At 46.6% G+C, this 19,604-nt stretch overlaps 1 protein-coding gene across 1 annotated transcript; it reads left to right on the top strand.

Moving 5' to 3' along the window:
• Positions 1-1,176: 1,176 nt before the first annotated feature.
• KLHL12 (kelch like family member 12) lies at positions 1,177-18,569 on the top strand. The gene is made up of 12 exons (XM_066239547.1): positions 1,177-1,333; positions 2,144-2,377; positions 7,009-7,162; positions 8,239-8,456; positions 12,359-12,508; positions 12,744-12,858; positions 13,869-13,975; positions 14,721-14,916; positions 15,381-15,539; positions 15,860-15,958; positions 16,686-16,872; positions 17,047-18,569. The coding sequence occupies exons 2-12, from the start codon at positions 2,183-2,185 to the stop codon at positions 17,171-17,173; spliced, it is 1,707 nt and encodes a 568-aa protein (XP_066095644.1). The 5' UTR covers positions 1,177-1,333; positions 2,144-2,182; the 3' UTR covers positions 17,174-18,569.
• Positions 18,570-19,604: the final 1,035 nt, after the last annotated feature.

Genomic DNA, 19,604 nt, shown 5'->3' with positions numbered 1-19,604 from the left:
TTCCTCACCGGCAGCTTCTCCACCTTTTATTCTCTGGAGGAGGATAGGGCACAATCTAAACAAAGCATCTTTTATTAAGTTCCTTCTCACATGGGAAAAGTTTTTGATTTAGCATTTATATCCAGAAAACGAGGATTATTTTTACTTTTAAAATTGTACATACTGTATTTTTAAATTCACCAAAAAGTCCAAAAGGTACAAAAAGATACAGAGAGGAAAAATCTCCCTCTGGTCCTATCTCCCAACCTTAGTTCCTCTCTCCAAAAAAAATGATGTTACCACTTTATTTCTTACCTTTCCAAGTACATTTTATTTATATACAAGCAAATATGAACTTATCTCCCCAACCTCTTTATACAAATAATAGCAAAGTATATATACACTGTCCACAACCTCATGTTGTACTGATGGATGGACTTTGTTGAACCAGTCCCATACCGATGGACATTGTTTTCAATCTAATCTGTAAATGACATGCACATACATCATGTATGTTCCTGAGTACCTACGAAGGATTAATTAAAGTCACAAAGGATATCTGCATTCATAATTTTGGCTAACTTTGCCAATATGCCCCTATAGAACTTGTAGCTATACCACAATCCCACCTACCAGGTCAGGAATAATTCTAGGTCACAGGGATAGGATGTGAAAGGTGGAAACAATGTAAAATGAGGTTGCTACGTGCCACTGGGCTTTGGTTTATCTCTTAAGTGATTAAAGGCCCCACGGAGAACAGGACCTCATTCTCTCCGGACCCAGACCAAACGCTCAGCACTGGGAGCAGGGCGAAGAGGACCCAGGCTTCCAACCTGCAGGACCCCAGTGATGGCGGGCCCCATTGTGATGCACGGAATGCTGAGGTCAGGGCCTCGGTCGGCGGTTCCCCAGGGCTAGCGTCCGCCGGAAAGGCCACCGTGGGCCATTCCTGGTAGAACGCGGGAGCGTCAGTGGTTTTCTCCACGGGAGAGGGTTCCGAGACCCTGGCGGGGAAGACATACCGCCAGCAGCTCCTGGGCTCGGGAGTCCCTGGCATCCTCCGCGAGCCGCGAGCGCCTCCGGGGCACTTGCGACCCGCTATCCCATCCCGACCCTCCCAAATCCACAGGCCCCCGGGTCCTACTGGTCACGCCTCACGTGACGCCGCCTGGAAGGAAAGGGACAGTCCTCGGGCTAAACGTCATCATGCTGCGCGGCCGCGGAACGAATAGAGCCAAACAGTGTGACGGCTCCAGACTCTCAGGGTTGGGGCGGCGGCGGCGGTGCCTGGGCTCTTCCTGAGCCGCCTGCTGACCGCAAGCCCCCCTCTCTTCCTCACCAAAGGGGGGCACAGGTGAGCTGAGGGGGTGGAGGCCGTGGCCCCTCTCCCACCCGCACCGCCTCAGGCCCTGCCCCCACGCAGGCTCCCGCTGAGGGGACTGAGTGGAGGGCTGTCAGCCCCGCTCCTGGGGCCTCCACCTGCCGTGCCAGGTGTCGGGGATTTGCGTCTTCTCCCTCCGACCGTACGCGGTCCGGAATCGGATGCTGCTCCTGAATCTGCCACGGCGGGACCCCTGTTACGGTGGTCTCTTTAAGTTGGGGCGGGAGGAGGTGCTGGCGTTTCCCAGCGAGGCCAACCCCGCGCTGTACTGGGATGACTCAGTTTAACCCTGAATGGTGCCAGCTGGTCCAGGCTAAGCCCACTGAGAGCGCCCCGAAAATCTTCACAGCAGATGGGCTTTGTTCAGACCTTCCTGCTTCCCCAGAGTTGCACCCACGTTCAGAAGCATCATCTGCTTTGCTGACTCACCTCTGCTTCTGGCGAGTGGGCTTGCAGCGCTGGTGAAAGGGTTGCTGAGAGTCATTACCCAGCAATATGCTGGCAGCAAACAGCAGTGAAAACTCAGGGTGTCGTTTTTGCTACTCAGTCATAGTTGTGAGTTGTGGATGCTTATGGTTTTTCTTTTCTTAAGGTATTTCAGAAAGGTTTGGATTCCAAGTAAAATAGAGTCTTTTAATAATGGCCCCCATTTTGCTCCCCAGAAGCTGTCATTGAAGAAAAAAAAATATGTGGTAAAAAAAGCCTGTCAACAATCAAGGGAGTACTTCTTGCATTGATCCCCATTCCTCCAGACTCATTTATTGTTTTTCCTCCTGTTTCCAGAATCCAAGGACCCCTTCCACTGTTTCTCCACATTGCTTAATGGGAGGCACGATGGCCCCCAAGGACATCATGACAAATACGCATGCTAAATCCATCCTCAATTCAATGAACTCCCTCAGGAAGAGTAATACCCTGTGTGATGTGACTCTGAGAGTGGAACAGAAAGACTTCCCTGCCCACCGGATCGTGCTGGCCGCCTGCAGCGATTACTTTTGTGCCATGTTCACCAGTGAGGTAAGATACATACCCTTGTCATGGTCTCGTTTCACTGGAGAAAAGTATAAGTTTGACAGGATGGTGGTTGGTGGGCATGCTCTGGCTACGATCTGCCACTCATCCATGCCTTAGTTGCTTCACCTCAACATTTAGGGGTAATAGTAGTACATAATAATCTTGTTATTGTAACAGTTATTTGAGAAAATTACATATAAAATGCTTGGAACAGCATGTGGTGAAACACACTAATGTCAGCTGTGGGTTTTACTTAATGTTTTAAAATGTTCTTTTCTCCTCCTAGAGTTTAATATTTTAAATTGAATGCTAGGGGGAAATAGGGAGGAGGGAAGGACAGGGTTCAGCCCTCACCCCAGTTTTTTTAACAGTATGTGAAGAAGGTTGGTGTTCACTCTACCGATCTGGATTTTAGAGTGATTTCAAGCGAGAGGAAGAGAACTTAATGAAAAGATGCTGAGCTGGGCAGAAGCAGTTAACAAAAGAGATTAGGAAAAGGTTGGCTTGACAAGAGATAAAGTGTTCAAAAAGTACGAAGAAAGGCTACTTTAGTAATTGGTGAGACACTTAAAACATACAGTAAGACTATTGAATCAATGTCTTATGAGATTCTCTTAGAAAGCTGAATAGAGAACAGCACTGTTGGGAACATTTCCCCGGATGGAGAGACCCAAGAAAGGCTGACAGGTCCATCATTATCATTGTTTATTAAGGGAACATACATAGCTATCCTCCACATGGCAGGCTCTAAAGGGTTATAATGAACAGGGCAGTGTGGATCAGGGAACTGCCTACTGGGCAGGGCTAGGGCCTGTTCTAACCCAGGTCAGGGAGGGTCATCAGAGGTCTCTGAAGGGACTTAGGAGAACCTAACCCGTCTAGCTGCAGAACCATGGAACAGTCTCTACCAGCGCTGCAACTTTTTCAGTTTTCAAGACCTCAAGTCTGATTTTTAAAAATTATTTATTGATTTTAGAGGGAGAGAAACATCGAGAACTCATTGTTTAATTCTCATATGTGCACTGACCAGGGGGGATTGAACCCACAACCTTGGCATATTGGGACAATGCTCTATTCAACTGAGCTACCCAGCCAGGGTAAAGTCTGATTTTGATTTTTTTTTTCTTTTTTGTGTGTGTGACAGAGACAGAGAGACAGACAGATAGGGACAGACAGGCAGGAAGAGAGAGAGATGAGAAGCATCAGTTCTTCGTTGCAGCTCCCTAGTTGTTCATTGGTTGCTTTCTCATATGTGCCTTAACCAAGGGGCTCCAGCAGAATGAGTGACCCCTTGCTCAAGCCAGTGACCTTGGGCTTCAAGCCAGCAATCTTGGGCTTCAAGCCAGCGGCCTTTGGGCTCAAGTTAGCGACCCTGGGGTCATGTCTATGATCCCACACTCAAGCCAGCAACCCCACGCTCAAGCCAGATGAGCCCGTGTTCAAGTCGGTGAACTCAGGGTTTCGAACCTGGGTCCTCCACATCCCAGTCTGATGCTCTGTGCACTGCACCACTGCCTGGTCAGGCTGATTTTGAATTTTTTTAAATTTATTTATTGATTTGAGAGATCGATTTGTTGTTCCACCTAGTTGTGCACACATTCTTGTTGCTTCTTATATGTGCCCTGTCTAGGGATCGAACCCACAACCTTGATGTATCAGGATGATGCACTATCTAACTGAGCTACCCGACAAGAGCTGATTTTTAATTTTTAAATAAATTATGTTGATTTTTTTTTAAGCTTGAGTTTTGAGTACACCACTTTCCGGTATACCAATACCTAAAATATTTCAGCCTGACCAGGCGGTGGCGCAGTAGATAGAGCATCAGACTGGGAAGCGGAGGACCCAGGTTTGAGACCCCGAGGTTGCCAGCTTGAATGCGGGCTCATCTGGCTTGAGCAAAAGGCTCACCAGCTTGGACCCAAGGTGGCTGGCTCGAGCAAGGAGTTACTCAGTCTGCTGAAGGCCCGCGGTCAAGGCACATATTAGAAAGCAATCAATGAACAACTAAGGTGTTGCAACGGCAACAAAAAAACTGATGATTGATGCCTCTCATCTCTCTCCGTTCCTGTCTGTCTGTCCCTATCTATCCCTCTCTCTGACTCTTCCTTGGTCCCTGTAAAAATAAATAAATAAATAAATAAATAAATAAATAAATAAATAAAATATTTCATTACGGTAACAATTTTTAAAAATCTTAAAAAAATTTTTTCAAAACCTTTAATCCAATATACAAAAAAAATTTTTTTTAATTTATTGATTTTTAGAGAGAGGTAGAAGGGAGAGAGAGAGAAACATCGATCTGTAGCTGTATGTGCCTTGATCAGGAACCTCTGCATATCAAGGCAATGTAGTAATCAACCGAGCTATCCAGCTAGGGCTTAAAAATCTTTTAACCACTAGTTTTTCTTTCATTAATTCTGTCACCTCAGTGAAGATGTTGCTGCTGGTCTTAGAAGAAGAGGTGTATCATAATAGTGACAGTAGCTGCCTTTCATTGGCCAGGACTTTGTTAGGTGTTTATTATGCCTTATTCACCCTAGGGCTAGATGTTACCAGCTCATTTTACAAATGAAGAAACAAGGTCTCACATATTAAATGACCTGCCCAAAGTCACATGGCTTGTAACTGGTAGAGGTGGGATTTAATCCTAACTTTTCTGACTCTAAAGCCTGAATAGTTTTTAATTACTCTGCCCCCTCAACCTCTGAAATGTGGGTTTTATATTCTGTGACCTAATTTTAAAGGCAGAATAGTTTATGATGCTATGAGCCAGTGCTCAGTCACATGGTGGGGAGGAAAAATGTGGAAACCTGACAGATCCTTCCAGCTAATCCAGGCTAATTTTAAATGATCTTGTATAATATAACATTACAGATCCCCGTCCTATACAGTCCTCCACAGTATTTGCCCAGGAGCATCAGGAGTTGACTGACAGTCAGCTAGGTGAGGAGAGTGCCACCCAGCTGCTGCTGAGCCTGCAGTGTGAGTAGAGGAAGACTTGATGGCCGATTACTAGTAGTGCATCCTCTTCCTGCTCCGCTTGAAGAAAGTCTCTGTCTTCTCTTTTTCTGCACATTCAGACTTTAGTGTGGACTTCTGTAAAAGAATTCTTTTATTTTGTTCTTATCAGTGATTAGTTTGTAGTCTTTTTATTTTTAATTGACATCAAGCAAGAAAATGCCAGATGGTTTTGCCTTTCTTTTTCTTTTTTTTTTTTTTTTTTTGTGGCAGAGACAGAGAGTCAAAGAGAGGGACAGATAGGGACAGACAGACAGGAAGGGAGAGAGATGAGAAACATCAATTCTTCATTGCAGCTCCTTAGTTGTTCATTGATTGATTTCTCATCTGTGTCTTGACTGGGGGCCTTCAGCAGACCAAGTAACCCCTTGCTCAAGCCAGCAACCTTGGGCTCAAGCTGGTGAGCCTTGCTCAAACCACATGAGCCCGTGCTCAAGCTGGTGACCTTTGGGTCTCGAACCTGGGTCCTCCACATCCCAGTCCGACACTCTATCCACTGCACCACCACCTGGTCAGGCTTGTCTTTATTTTTAAGTGTAATTAGTACTTGTAATTCCAGGGATATATTCTAGACTAAATATACCACCAATGATTCAGTAATCCCAAAATTGAGTCAACCCAATATCTTGCAAAGTATCAAACAACTCAGTTGTATTCAGACAATGTCACAGCAGAAGGTCCCTGAAGATGACCAGCGTGTTCCTAGTTGTCATTAGCAGATGTGGTCTGGGGACAGGTTAAGACTGTCCTGGGTAGTTCCGGAGGGTCTGGAGGGACAGAGAACCCATGGGGTTCTCTACAAGCATGATATTTTATTAAAATTTTGCGTTTTACCTTCAAGACTCTTGAACACTAGTGGTATGTTCATGGAACTGTTGCATTCTATTCTGTGTTAAATCTATGTTTGTTTTAATACAAAAGCAGTGTTTTAAATTATTCACCAGTAAAATTGATATTCCAGGAAAGTGACACCCACCTCAGGGTGTGCTCCTGGGTTATAATTTCTCTCCCCTATTGGAATAACTACAAATATGTCATATTGGCTTTATACAAATCAAAGAAAATAGACCATAATTTTTAAAAAAGATATATATTCATTTAGTATGTATTCTTTAATTTTTTTTTTTTCTGTATTTTTCTGAAGCCGGAAACGGGGAGAGACAGTCAGACAGACTCCCGCATGCACCTGACCGGGATCCACCCGGCATGCCCACCAGGGGGCGACGCTCTGCCCACCAGGGGGCGATACTCTGCCCCTCCAGGGCATCGCTCTGTTGGCGACCAGAGCCACTCTAGCACCTGGGGCAGAGGCTGAGGAGCCATCCCCAGCGCCCGGGCCATCTTTGCTCCAGTGGAGCCTCGGCTGCGGGAGAGGAAGAAAGAGACAGAGAGGAAGGAGAGGGGAAGGGGTGGAGAAGCAAATGGGCGCTTCTCCTGTGTGCCCTGGCCGGGAATCAAACCCGGGAATTCTGCACACCAGGCCGACGCTCTACCTCTGAGCCAACCGTCCAGGGCAGTATGTATTCTTAACATCCCCTCGGGCTCCTTGAAATGTGATGCTGCCTTTATCTTGGGGAATTATAACCATTATTTTATACCCACTGAATTTTCAGCTTTCAGAGAAGGGGAAACCTTATGTCGATATCCAGGGTTTAACTGCCTCTACCATGGAAATCCTGTTGGACTTTGTGTACACAGAAACGGTGCATGTGACGGTGGAAAATGTGCAAGAACTGCTCCCGGCAGCCTGTTTGCTCCAACTGAAAGGTACAAGTGCTACCACTGTTCATGCTAGGGTGGCCCTGGGATGTTTAAAACAAAGAATATCAACTTAATCATGAAAATTTTGGCAACCAGTTTCATGTTTACTGCGCATGGCACTAAGATCAGGTTTTCAGTCTCAGTAGAAAGGGGCCTATCCCATTGTATTTGGCTCTTTAGATGTGATCATCTATACTTGCTCTGTTTTCAGAAAAATGAAAGAGGAGATGACATGTGTTTTTCTGCATGTATATACACAATAGCCCTCAAGGAAACGAGAAACCAATATTGTTCGTTGCCCTCGTAGAGGAGGTGAGATGGTCAGAGAGACAGGGAGGCAAGGGGGACTATTCATAGGAAATCTTTTGTACATTTAATTTTTTGAAACATATAAAGTATTTTTAAAAATGAAAGGGTAAAGTTTTCACCGGGCTAATGATGGTGCCCCATCCAGGGTCCAGTCTGCTTTCTTAATCTCCAGTGATGTTTCTGTTACTTTCAGTTTCTAATACATGGCTGAAGCAGTGCGATGCTCGTGCACTATTGCAGAGCTATAAAATTAAGTTTATACTCTGAACTTTTCAGTTAAAGAAACATGAGATAGTTATTAGTATCTCCTTTTCTTTTTCTTCACAGGAATCTTTTCGTAAATTTAAAAATATTATTTTTTTACTTTTTCCATTTGATGTTCAATATTATATTAGTTTCCAGCGTACAGCATAGTGCTTACACATTTATGTAATTTACAAGATAATTTTCACATAGAGTAGAAATTAGGTACATTATGCTGAATTATAATAGGTTTTATAGCTTGATTCTCTAAGAGTTTTATAGGCTTTTTTGCGTCATTGTGCCATTGTCTGTAGAAGCATTTTGTTTTGCTGTACTTGTTGTGAAGGCCTTGCTGGAGGAGATCATGTAGCACACAACACAGAAGTAGGGTTTGAATCCCAGAGGCACAAGCTCCCAGCCTGATCCCAAGGTGCAGACCAGGGCCCCTCTGACACTGAGGAGAGAAGATGTGTACAAGGTCAAGTGACCTGATCAAGTGTCCTGAAGTGTTCATTGTCTGTTTGTCCTAGGTGTGAAACAAGCCTGCTGTGAGTTCTTAGAAAGTCAACTGGACCCTTCTAATTGCCTGGGTATCAGGGATTTTGCTGAAACTCACAGTTGTGTTGATCTGATGCAAGCCGCTGAGGTCTTCAGCCAGAAGCACTTTCCTGAAGTGGTACAGCATGAAGAATTCATCCTCCTAAGTCAAGGGGAGGTGGAAAAGCTAATCAAGTGTGATGAAATCCAGGTACAGATTTGGCTTTGTACTGTGGCTTCTCCAAGACCAGCTGTTACAAAACTTGGAACATGCAGGGTGAAGTCACTGTGTTTCTGTAGCAGGGTTCTTCAGTTAATGAAAGAACCTGAATGAAATGGATAGTCCTAGTGGTTAAAAATCACTACTCTACAGAGTGGATACAGCAGAGACTGAAAGGAAGGTGGGTTTCTTTGTTGCCCATTCACTCATCTTAAAAACAGCTGTCACGCCTGACCAGGCGGTGGCGCAGTGGATAGAGCGTCAGACTGGGATGCTGAGGACCCAGGTTCGAGACCCCAAGGTCGCCAGCATGAGCACGGGGTTATCTGGTTTGAGAAAAAGCTCACCAGCTTGGACCAAAGGTCACTGGCTCGAGCAAGGGGTTACTTGGTCTGCTGAAGGCCCGTGGTCAAGGCACATATGAGAAAGCAATTAATAAACAACTAAGGTGTTGCAACGTGCAACAAAAAACTAATGATTGATGCTTCTCATCTCTCCGTTCCTGTCTGTCTGTCCCTCCGTTCCTCTCTGTCTCTGTAAAAAAAAAAAAAAAAAAACACCTGTCACGAACATCTGCCACACAGCAGCCAAAGTGCCAGGTTCTGTGGATCCAGAAGTAAAATACAGTTTTTGTTTTCAAAGAATTCATAGTACAGTGGTAGAAAGACCAAAAATAAAAATTATCATCGAGTGTAATGAGAGTAACAAGCCTATTCAAAGTGAGGACATTATGTAGAAGAAAGAAGAATAAACCTAGGTTTAAATAAGATTGAAAAGGAAGGGACGGCCTGACCAGGCGGTGGCTCAGTGGATAGAGCGTCGGACTGGGATGCGGAGGACCCAGGTTTGAGACCCCAAGGTCGCCAGCTTGAGCACATGCTCATCTGGTTTGAGCAAAGCTTGGACCCTAGGTCACTGGCTTGAGCAAGGGGTTACTCAGTCTGCTGAAGGCCCACGGCCAAGGCACATATGAGAAAGCAATCAATGAGCAACTAAGGTGTCGCAACGAAAAACTGATGATTGGTGCTTCTCATCTCTCTTCGTTCCTGTCTGTCCCTATCTATCCCTCTCTGTCTCTAAAAAAAAATAATAGAATTTAAAAATTTAAAAAAAAAAAAAAAAAAGGACAACGGTTGAAGACCAAGAGCAGGAGCCAGGTGCCAAGTGCCTCATGGGGGATGAGGGAGTAAGGAAGGGACCTGTGCCCTGGGCAGTAATGCAGTGCTCACTGCTGAGGGAACTTCAGTAACTTCCGGTTCCAAGTCATCATCCCAGGACTCAGCACAGTTTTTATTGCATGTAGGTCTGAGGTTCGTGAGAGATCCAGCATAGAGCTAATTGATGTCAAGAAGCCCAGGGCATGGCCCTGGCCGGTTGGCTCAGAGGTAGAGCGTCGGCCTGGCGTGTGGGGGACCGGGGTTCGATTCCTGGCCAGGGCACATAGGAGAAGCGCCCATTTGCTTCTCCACCCCCACCCCCTCCTTCCTCTCTGTCTCTCTCTTCCCCTCCCACAGCCAAGGCTCCATTGGAGCAAAGATGGCCCGGGCACTGGGGATGGCTCCTTGGCCTCTGCCCCAGGCGCTAGAGTGGCTCTGGTCACGGCAGAGCGACGCCTGGAAGGGCAGAGCATCGCCTCCTGGTGGGCAGAGCGTCGCCCCTGGTGGGCGTGCCGGGTGGATCTCAGTCGGGCGCATGCGGAAGTCTATCTGTCTCTCCCCATTTCCAGCTTCAGAAAAATACAAAAAAAAAAAAGAAGCCCAGGGCCTTCATCTCCAGGGGCCCAGTTCTGTAACCTAGTTCCTCCTGCAGAATACCTAGCAGAGCCAAGTGATGAGATAAAAGTTCACCTGTTGGTTTTGTTTCCTCTTGCTCCCTTTGGATAAGGGAGACAGAGAGATAGATAGAGAAGAGGGGAGGAGCAGAAAGCATCAAGTCCTATATGCGCCTTGACCAGGCAAGCCAGGGTTTTGAACCGGTAACCTTAGCATTCCAGGTCGACACTTTATCCACTGCGCCACCACAGGTCAGGCGTAAAATGAATTTAAAATAAGTGGATTTCCAGACATTAGTGGTTCCTCAATTTAAAGGGTTCTCAGCTTTTGGCCCTTCTAAACTGTTTTACACATGGTCATCAGGGTGACCCTTGACAACATCACTGTGACCTACTCACTAGCATGCTGGAAACCTTTTCATGATTCCAGTTGGTCTTAGAGAACAGTCCAGTCTCTGGTGCTGTGGCGGGCCCTTGTTTGCTTCTGCAGCTGACCTTTCACTGTCCATCCCCCAGTCATCCTGCACCAGCCTCTCAGTCCCCAAGCGGTCAGTGCTACTTTGCTCTGGGGCTGTGCTGTCCATCCCAGGAGCCACTGGAACACTTGACATGTGGCTCATGTGACTGAGGAGCTGAGTTTTTAATTTGACTTAACTTTAATTAATGTAATGCAGTTGCCACACGTGTCTGGTGGCTGCTATATTAGACCGTGCAGCTCTAGGTTTGGGCTGTGCTCTTCTGTCTGTCTCAGAGGCCTCCCGCTCTCCCTGGCTAGCTCTGCTCATTCATCAGACTTCAGTCTCTTGCGTCTGCAGGGAGGCCTTCCCTGACCCATCAGTCAGAATTAGGAAATTTTGTGTTTTTCTGTTTCATAGCCCAAGCAGGATTGTCCTCTTTCTGATTTAACAGTGATTTCCCCACTTAAGAGCACAGTTCATGTCTCACTCACTCACCACTGAGGAACCAGCCTCCAGCACTGTGCCTGGCACTTCGTAGGTGTTCAGTAAACCCATCTAATGAGTGGACATTCGGGAACATTTTCTGTCTTTTCAGTTCTTAGGAAAAGTACATAGAATGGTTTATTTCTGCAGGTACTGTCACACTCTGAAAGGTGTCTGTTAGGACAGATACACTCAGGCAGGTGGGAGGGACACTGGACCGTATGCCATTGTCTTTGGAAGGTCCTAGATGTTCTGACACCTGATGCTGTTCCAGGGAGAGTATTGGTTTTTTTTGTGGTGTCTTACCTTGTCCACTTTGTCACATGTAAGCTCAGACCTGGGTTGCCCAGGTGGTCATTGTGGATGTTGTCTCAAGTAGCTCAATGCCTGATACATAGCAGTTGCTCAGATGCTGACCATGTAGTGAGAAGCCTGGTGGGAGTGGGGAGCAAATCTGGAGACCATTAGACAGCACTCAGCCATGAGAGTGACCAAAGAGCCAGTTTTGATCAGGGCAACAGATTTTCCCCCACTCCTTCAGAATGACCTTAGAAATGACCAGAAAAAAGTTCAGGAATGGGAAAAATTCTGAAGTAAAAATCAGCCTGGCCTGACCGGGCGGTGGCGCAGTGGATAGACTGTTGGACTGGGATGCGGAGAACGCAGGTTCAAGACTCCGAGGTCGCCAGCTTGAGCGCGGGCTCATCTGGTTTGAGCAAAGCTCACCAACTTGGACCCAAGGGGTTACTCGATCTGCTGCAGCCCCACGGTCAAGGCACATATGAGAAAGCAATCAATGAACAACTAAGGAGTTGCAACGAAAAACTAATGATTGATGCTTCTCATCTCTCTCCGTTCCTGTCTGTCTGTCCCTATCAATCCCTCTCTCTCTGACTCTCTGTCATTGTAAAAAAACAAAACAAAACACCAGCCTGTTACTGAGGGTTTATTAGGCACTCTCCATCTTAAATGTTTTACCTCATTTAACTATAATCTTTTTCCTGGTCTTAGTGAGTTATATCTGAAAAGATTGTTTACCCAAGAACCTAGCTATTTCTGGAAGATGGGAAATAATGGTGGCATGGGATGGGGAACAAGAAGGAAAAAACAAGCATGGCCACTCTCTGAGCTCATGCGGTGACGGGCAGAGCAAAGAGCTGGTACGTATAATTGTCTGACAGGTGGATTCTGAAGAGCCAGTCTTTGAGGCCGTCATCAACTGGGTGAAGCACGCCAAGAAGGAGCGAGAAGAATCCCTGCCTGACCTGCTGCAGTATGTCCGGATGCCCCTGCTGACCCCTAGGTATATCACAGATGTTATAGATGCTGAGGTGAGTCATGGAAGACACAGGGTCCCAGACCTTGAATATCTCCCGTAGCCTAGTGTAACCTTGAGCTTTTTCAACATCTCTGGAAACCCACGGTGTAGTTATTACCAGGAGCCTCCTGGAACCACGAGACTATAGAAACTGGTTTCTATATTAAGTTAATTATAAGTGAATCATAAATGTACCCTTTATACTCACAAGCTCAGCGGCGACTGTGCTCACTCTGCTCCTGTTCCAGCCTTTTATCCGCTGCAGTCTCCAGTGCAGGGACCTGGTCGATGAAGCGAAGAAGTTTCATCTGAGGCCTGAGCTACGAAGTCAGATGCAGGGACCCAGGACAAGGGCTCGTCTAGGTAAGGTGGTGTCTTGGCAGAATACTGCCTCTTGCCAGGTGGCATGACATAGTTGAAAAGAACATTCTATAAAAAATACAAAGAGCCTGACCTGTGGTGGCGCAGTGGATAAAGTGTCGACCTGGAATACTGAGGTCGCCGGTTCAAAACCCTGGGCTTGCCTGGTCAAGGCACATATGGGAGTTGAAGCTTCCAGCTCCTCCCCCTGTTCTCTCTCTCTCTCTCTAATAAAAAAAATGAATAAATAAAATTAAAAAAAAAAATACAAAGACTTTGCCGGACTAGCACAGTGGGAAGAGCGTCAACCTGGGATGCTGAGGTCCCAGGTTCAACCTGATGTCACTCTACCTTGAGCCCAGAGGTCACTGGCTTGAGCAAGGAGTCACTGGCTAGATCCTCCACCTTCCCCCAAGCCCCCTGTCAAGGCACATATGAGAAAGCATTCAATGAACTAAAGTGCCGCAACTATAAGTTGATGCTTCTCATCTCTCTCCCTTTCTGTGTACTCTCTCGCGTGTGCAAAAAAAAAAAAAAAAAATGTTCACGGAGAAGAGATATTTAAATTTTATCACTTAGGTCTTATGCCACAACTCTCAACTTTTTCAGACAAGGTTAGGAGAGTGTCTTTCATTATAAAACCTCCCATTTTGAGTTACAAGCAGAGAAGGGCAGGGAGCTCCTCTTGACTCCTGCCTGCACACAGAACCTCAGTTGGTGTGTCAGCCACAGTTACCTACGTGGGCTGAAATGGTTTGGTGGAATGTTCTGTCTTCTGCAGTTTTAATGTTGTCTAGAAATTTAAATTTCAGAGATTTGGGTCCTCAAGAGCTAGAGTCTCAAGAAGAAGGAATTTCCCATTAGGCAACCTTACAGTGAACCTTCTGTTTCAGATTGCTTCTCTGGGCCATGTAAAACAAGACATCATAGAACTTTTTACTTAGACTTCCCTATGAATGTTTACCCAGCCAGGGATGGTGATATGACCTGCCTTTTTCTCCCTTATTCTTCAGGAGCCAATGAAGTGCTGCTGGTGGTTGGTGGCTTCGGAAGCCAACAGTCTCCCATCGATGTGGTAGAGAAATATGACCCCAAAACTCAGGAGTGGAGCTTTTTACCAGTAAGTAAGGGTGGAACCAGTCATGAGAAAAGAGCTCACATGTCCTCAGTCCCTGAATCTGGGTCAAAAATAACCTAGCCCTAAAAATAGGAAAGCCTAGTAACTGCATAGTGTTCCTTCCAACAGTGTCATGCACAAAGTAGGTACTCAATAAATAGTTACTATTTAGATCAGGTTAGATTTCAGAAACGCCAGTGTCCAGTGTCAGTGCCTTCCTGCACTGTCTGCAACTCCCAGCACGCTCCAGTGTCATGCTCTGTGACCCTGGGCTCAGTGCTAAGTTCTATTAAATTGAATTCAAGTTTGTATCTTTTTTCTTGGAATATCTCTGTTTCAGTGGTGAAAGAACAATGATAATTCGAAAAAACATGGAAATCTTTTGACCAATCTTCCTGACTTTTAGGGTCATTGAGTCTTGGCTCTTTGATTAGCAATGAGATAAAACTTCCACTTTACGGAGGGATCTGTCTTTAGCCCAGAGCCCTGTGTAATAATAAGGAATCAGATATTGGATAACGGAAAGCCTTGGAAGGAGGCAGGTGTGCAGAAGGCTTGATATTAGAGCATCACAACAAGCAACAGGGTGTTGTTCAGTAGGCAGATGGCTGGACGAGTCACTGCCTGAAGAGTCCCTGCTGGCAAGTGAAGAAGTGGAGTCGTAGATAGAAACCAGAAGGAGAGCCAGAGGGATGCCTGAGGCTTGCGTGACAGAATGCTCTGCACCTCTTCTCTCCTGAATCCATAGAGCATCACTCGGAAGAGACGTTATGTGGCTTCCGTGTCTTTACACGACCGGATCTATGTCATTGGTGGCTATGATGGCCGTTCCCGCCTCAGTTCGGTGGAATGTCTAGACTACACAGCAGAGGAGGATGGGGTCTGGTACTCTGTAGCTCCGATGAACGTCCGCCGAGGCCTTGCCGGCGCCACCACCCTGGGAGGTAGGCCTGGTGTGTACAGCGCTGTGTCCGTGCTGTTGCGGCTGGATTGCAGTTCATACCTCCCCGTTGTCTGGCAGGAGCACGAAATGTGCTGGGCACTGGTGAGGTCAGCTACTCTTTCCTGTGGACTTGTGTTATCAAAGCTGTTCCATGTTTACAGCACTTCCACACTGACAAGAACTTGTTGAATCAGGCTGCAACCTGCTGAGTGGGAAGTTGGCGTTTGGACTTCTGTGAACAGCAGCTGGTCTTTGAGTGCTTTGAGGATTCCATCTAACCCCACTGCTTTTATATGTCTTGACTGTGCTCTCTTCCTTGTCAATAAGACTTAAGTGACTTATCCCATAAGAAACACTTTGCTTTTGCTCCCAAACAGTTGAAGGACTAGTGGGGAATTGGTAGTGAAAAGAGTGATTAGAAATTTCTCCTTCCCTAATAGTCTATGATTTGTTCACTCCGAGCAGATATGATCTATGTCTCCGGAGGCTTTGATGGGAGCAGGCGTCATACCAGTATGGAACGCTATGACCCCAACATTGACCAGTGGAGCATGCTGGGAGATATGCAGACAGCCCGGGAAGGCGCTGGGCTGGTGGTGGCTGGCGGAGTGATCTACTGTCTAGGTATTGAGCCGGGGAGGCAGGGATGGGAGAGGAAGTAAGGAGTGGCAGCCTTTGGGGGGGATCCCTTCTGACCAGAATTAAGGTCATAGATGACCTTGAACTAAAAGCCCTGGTCTATCCCAGTATAGTTTTTTTAACTGGGATTATCTTTTTCATGAAAGCAGAACATGGGATACTATCAGATTTCTCTTTGAATTATTAGAACTCTTGCGGGAGAACTGTGACCAAAGAATTAGTTTGTAACACTCAGAGAAAGGCAGATTGGGAATGGTTGTCAAGATTTGTCATTCTTTCTGCAATGGCATCTGCTTGTCTTTCAGGAGGATATGATGGCTTAAATATTTTAAATTCAGTTGAGAAATATGATCCCCATACAGGACACTGGACTAATGTTACACCAATGGCCACCAAGCGCTCTGGTAAGACCCGCCAGGTCTAAGGAAGGGGACAGTACCGTGCTCACATGTTTGCTTGTGTGGTGGTGGTGCCATCACAGGACAGCCAGTCAGTTAATGTTGTATTTCCTCTTCACCTGACTTCAGTGAAACACTAGTCAGATTCAGTTCTCCTCATTGCCTCTTTCTTCTAACGTCATGAGAATAGACAACTGAGACTTCAAGTGGAGTATATATATTTGAGGGCAAAGCCTTTTTGTTTTGTTCATTTTTTATGTCCTTGTTCTTTCCCTGCAGTCTGTCATGACTGGTACAGCCTTGTGTGTTTAGCACATGTTGCATGGATGAGTGCGGACAAAGTCTAACACACACAAGCTTCCTGCAGCGAGTAACAGGGCTCTAACACAGGAGGCGCCATGCTGTTCTGATCCAGAACCAGTCACAACAATTCCCTTCCTTCCGCCTTCATTGCCTTCTTTTTTCTACTTCCTTTTTTTCTGCTAACGAAGAGGATTGGCTTGGAATTAATGGAAGTGGGGTTGAGGACCATTTTGATTTTCCTTATTTCAACTCCCACCAGAGGGTTTACAGATGGGATAATCTGTGCTGGGCTAATGAATGCAGGCTTGTCTGGTTCTAGTGCACATCCCTGAGCTGCTCAAGAATTCAGCTAGCCATCAGTGACCACGTTTTTTCTAAAATTAAGATCCTCAGTTCAGTATTAGTAACTTGGCTATACCTTTTTCCCCAGGTGCAGGAGTAGCCCTGCTGAATGACCATATTTATGTAGTGGGGGGATTTGATGGCACAGCCCACCTTTCTTCCGTTGAAGCATACAACATTCGCACTGATTCCTGGACAGCTGTCACCTGCATGACCACCCCACGATGCTATGTGGGGGCCACAGTGCTTCGGGGCAGACTTTATGCAATTGCAGGGTAAGTATTTAAAAGCAGGATGGAGCCACTGCACAAGGGCAGCATGATCCAGTCCACATTGTTGAGTAGAGACAGGTTGTGGGTCAGGGGAGAGGTCTACATGGCAGCCTCAGTGTGGACATGTATAGAGAGGAACAGAACGTCATTTTCCCCTTTTGCTTCTTCCCCATTTAGATATGATGGGAACTCCCTGCTGAGCAGCATCGAGTGCTATGACCCCATCATCGACAACTGGGAAGTGGTGACATCCATGGGAACCCAGCGCTGTGACGCTGGTGTGTGTGTTCTCCGAGAGAAGTGACCTTTGTTGGAGCACCATCCAGAGCTAGTGACCAGTCCAGGGGCCAGTTTGCAGGAGAATCAAGGATCATTTCCAGAATGTCTATTTCTCACTGGGTACTCAGGGTGATTACAAGCACCGGTGCTGCGATGCTGGTCCTTTTTTGACACACTCCCCCTCATGCCAGTACTTGTCCCCGAGTAGGGTGGGGAATGGACACTCACGGGAAGAGAATGTACTCTGAGTGGATATGAGAGGTCAGGTCACCTCTCCTGTTCTAGGCAGCACTTTTTGGTCGTTTCCAACGTACTGTGTGCTTAGGAGGGTATTATGTATGTTGTGTCTCATATATTACAGAGATGAAAGTGAGTATGACCTACCAGACATGGGCAGTATCCAGCCTATGTCTGGATTGGAAGGATACCAGCTTGAGTGAACTTGATAAAATCCTAGTCTGTTTTCCAGAAATAAATATCTTTCCTAGTCTGCAGGCAGCTCATGCCAACATAGTTCCATTCTGGGGGGAACCAAAGGGAAGAGCCCTGTCACAGCTTTGGGGCTTGGGACAGATCTGTTGACACTCCCATGTGAGGACAGGGTTGCTGTATCAGAATGGAGTTTAGCATAAGGGACATAACCTGAATTTGATGGAGTATGAATGAACCTCACTCTCCACTGAAGTATAGCTTGAAAGACTGAGGAGGGTGGCTATTTGAAAAGTATCCTGATTTCCCCGTGTCTTTCTGGACTCCAGTGTGGCTTATCTCGGCACTGAAGCCTGTGGGAGAGAAAACAGAGAACAAGTCAGATGGGCAGAGGTGAAGTTAGTGTGGGACAAAGTAGAAAGTACCTGTGATTTCATATTTGTCTTACTCCCTGTCAGGGCTCATCTCTCCATGGCAAGGTTTGCCTGGAGTGGGTGAGAGACTTTCTTTGCTGAGTGAGATACCATGCTATTACATTTCCAGACTATTTATTTGAGGAAGAGGTGGGGGTGCAGCAGCCTGGAAGTTCAGCTACTTGGTATTGCCCCATCCCTTTAAGGGCACACTTCTGCTGAGGGCTGGTTTTTACTGCTGTTTGGTACATTTCATCCTTTTCCTACTACAGGGTTTTCTTATCTGTCCTTAAAGTAAATTACGTTCATCCCAGGACAGAATAATCAAAGGACAGCCAAAATGCCTGTGTTAGTCCAGCACCTGTTCTCACTGTTTCTGAGCCACCATTCAAGGCTGTCCTGTATAACAATGAAATTCTTGCTCTATAGGTGTTGAGTGTGATGACCTAAACAAAGAAGGCACTTCCTCTTTATTTTGAAATTCCATTTTTATCTCCCCCTGAATTGACCTAAAGAGTTTATTTCCTTTGTATTTTTTTAAGAAAATAATAAAAATCATCTGTCTCAAATGCCTTAAAAGAGTTTGTGGTGAACCAGGTCTACAGACATTTGGGGCCCCTGAGTCTTGAACCTGTTCACCATGTGCTTGCCAGCTAACTACACTTCCTTTGTTAGACACAGGTAAGAGAGTCCCACCAGGAAAATGTTTATCTGGATTATCACTCACTGCTCACACTGGGAGTGTCCTTGAAAACCTAAAGGGAACCAAGAGGAGGCTCATTGAGGACCCACTTAAATTTCGGGGTTTAAGTCACCCAGCTCTTCTATCTGCTCCATCCTATGGCACGTGATAGACCAGCTCTGCAGAAGGCCTGCAGAACTGCGGAATCCAGGTACTCCCAGAGCAGAGGGATGGGGGACAAAGAGGAGTATCTGTTTGCTAGGAAGCCTGCCAGCCTTTCTAGAGCAGGTGGGCGGCGCCTGGTGGTGAAGCTGCAGCAGTGAGCCCTGGTGGAGCAGCTCAGTCCTGATCTGCCAGGGTTGTGAGTTCGATCTGCCAGGGTCTGAGTTCCACAGGAACCAAACAGTGACAGTATGAATGAGTGGTACACAAATCGATGTTTCTCGCTCCCCTTTTCTCTAAAATCAATACACGGGCGGGGTGGGGGGGGGATGAGGAAAAGCAGATGGGTTAAGTGACGCGGTCCCAAGTTCAGGAACCCGTGGCCTGTGGCCCTGGGGCTCTAGCTTATCGAGGGTAAAAGAGTGACAGCCATACCTGGGCCTGTGCGCCCCACCTCTTCTCCGTGCCCAGCAGACAGGGTGGCCGTGACGCTGAGGAGCAGTTTCTGAAGCACGTCCGTACCGCGCTGCGCCGCCAGCTGAGCGTCACTGAGAACAGACGCGTCCCCAGCAGCCTCCTGCAGGAGCCCCAGGGCGACCCATGTTCCATCTGCCGCCTCCAGCGACGTCCCTTCGCACTCTTAGCACTGAATTCAAACCTCAGGAAACGAGGGAGTTATGGTCAACTTTAGTGACTCAATAGTAAGGGAAGTCCTCTGACCAGCTCAATGTGGACAGCACCTGCCACCGCCCAGGTGCTGAGCCTGTCAC

The sequence above is a fragment of the Saccopteryx bilineata genome, chromosome 1, assembly GCF_036850765.1.
Source record: "Saccopteryx bilineata isolate mSacBil1 chromosome 1, mSacBil1_pri_phased_curated, whole genome shotgun sequence".
NCBI lineage: Eukaryota > Metazoa > Chordata > Mammalia > Chiroptera > Emballonuridae > Saccopteryx > Saccopteryx bilineata.
The sequence above is the reverse complement of the archived record's forward strand: the minus strand, read 5'-3'. Positions and strand labels throughout refer to the sequence as shown.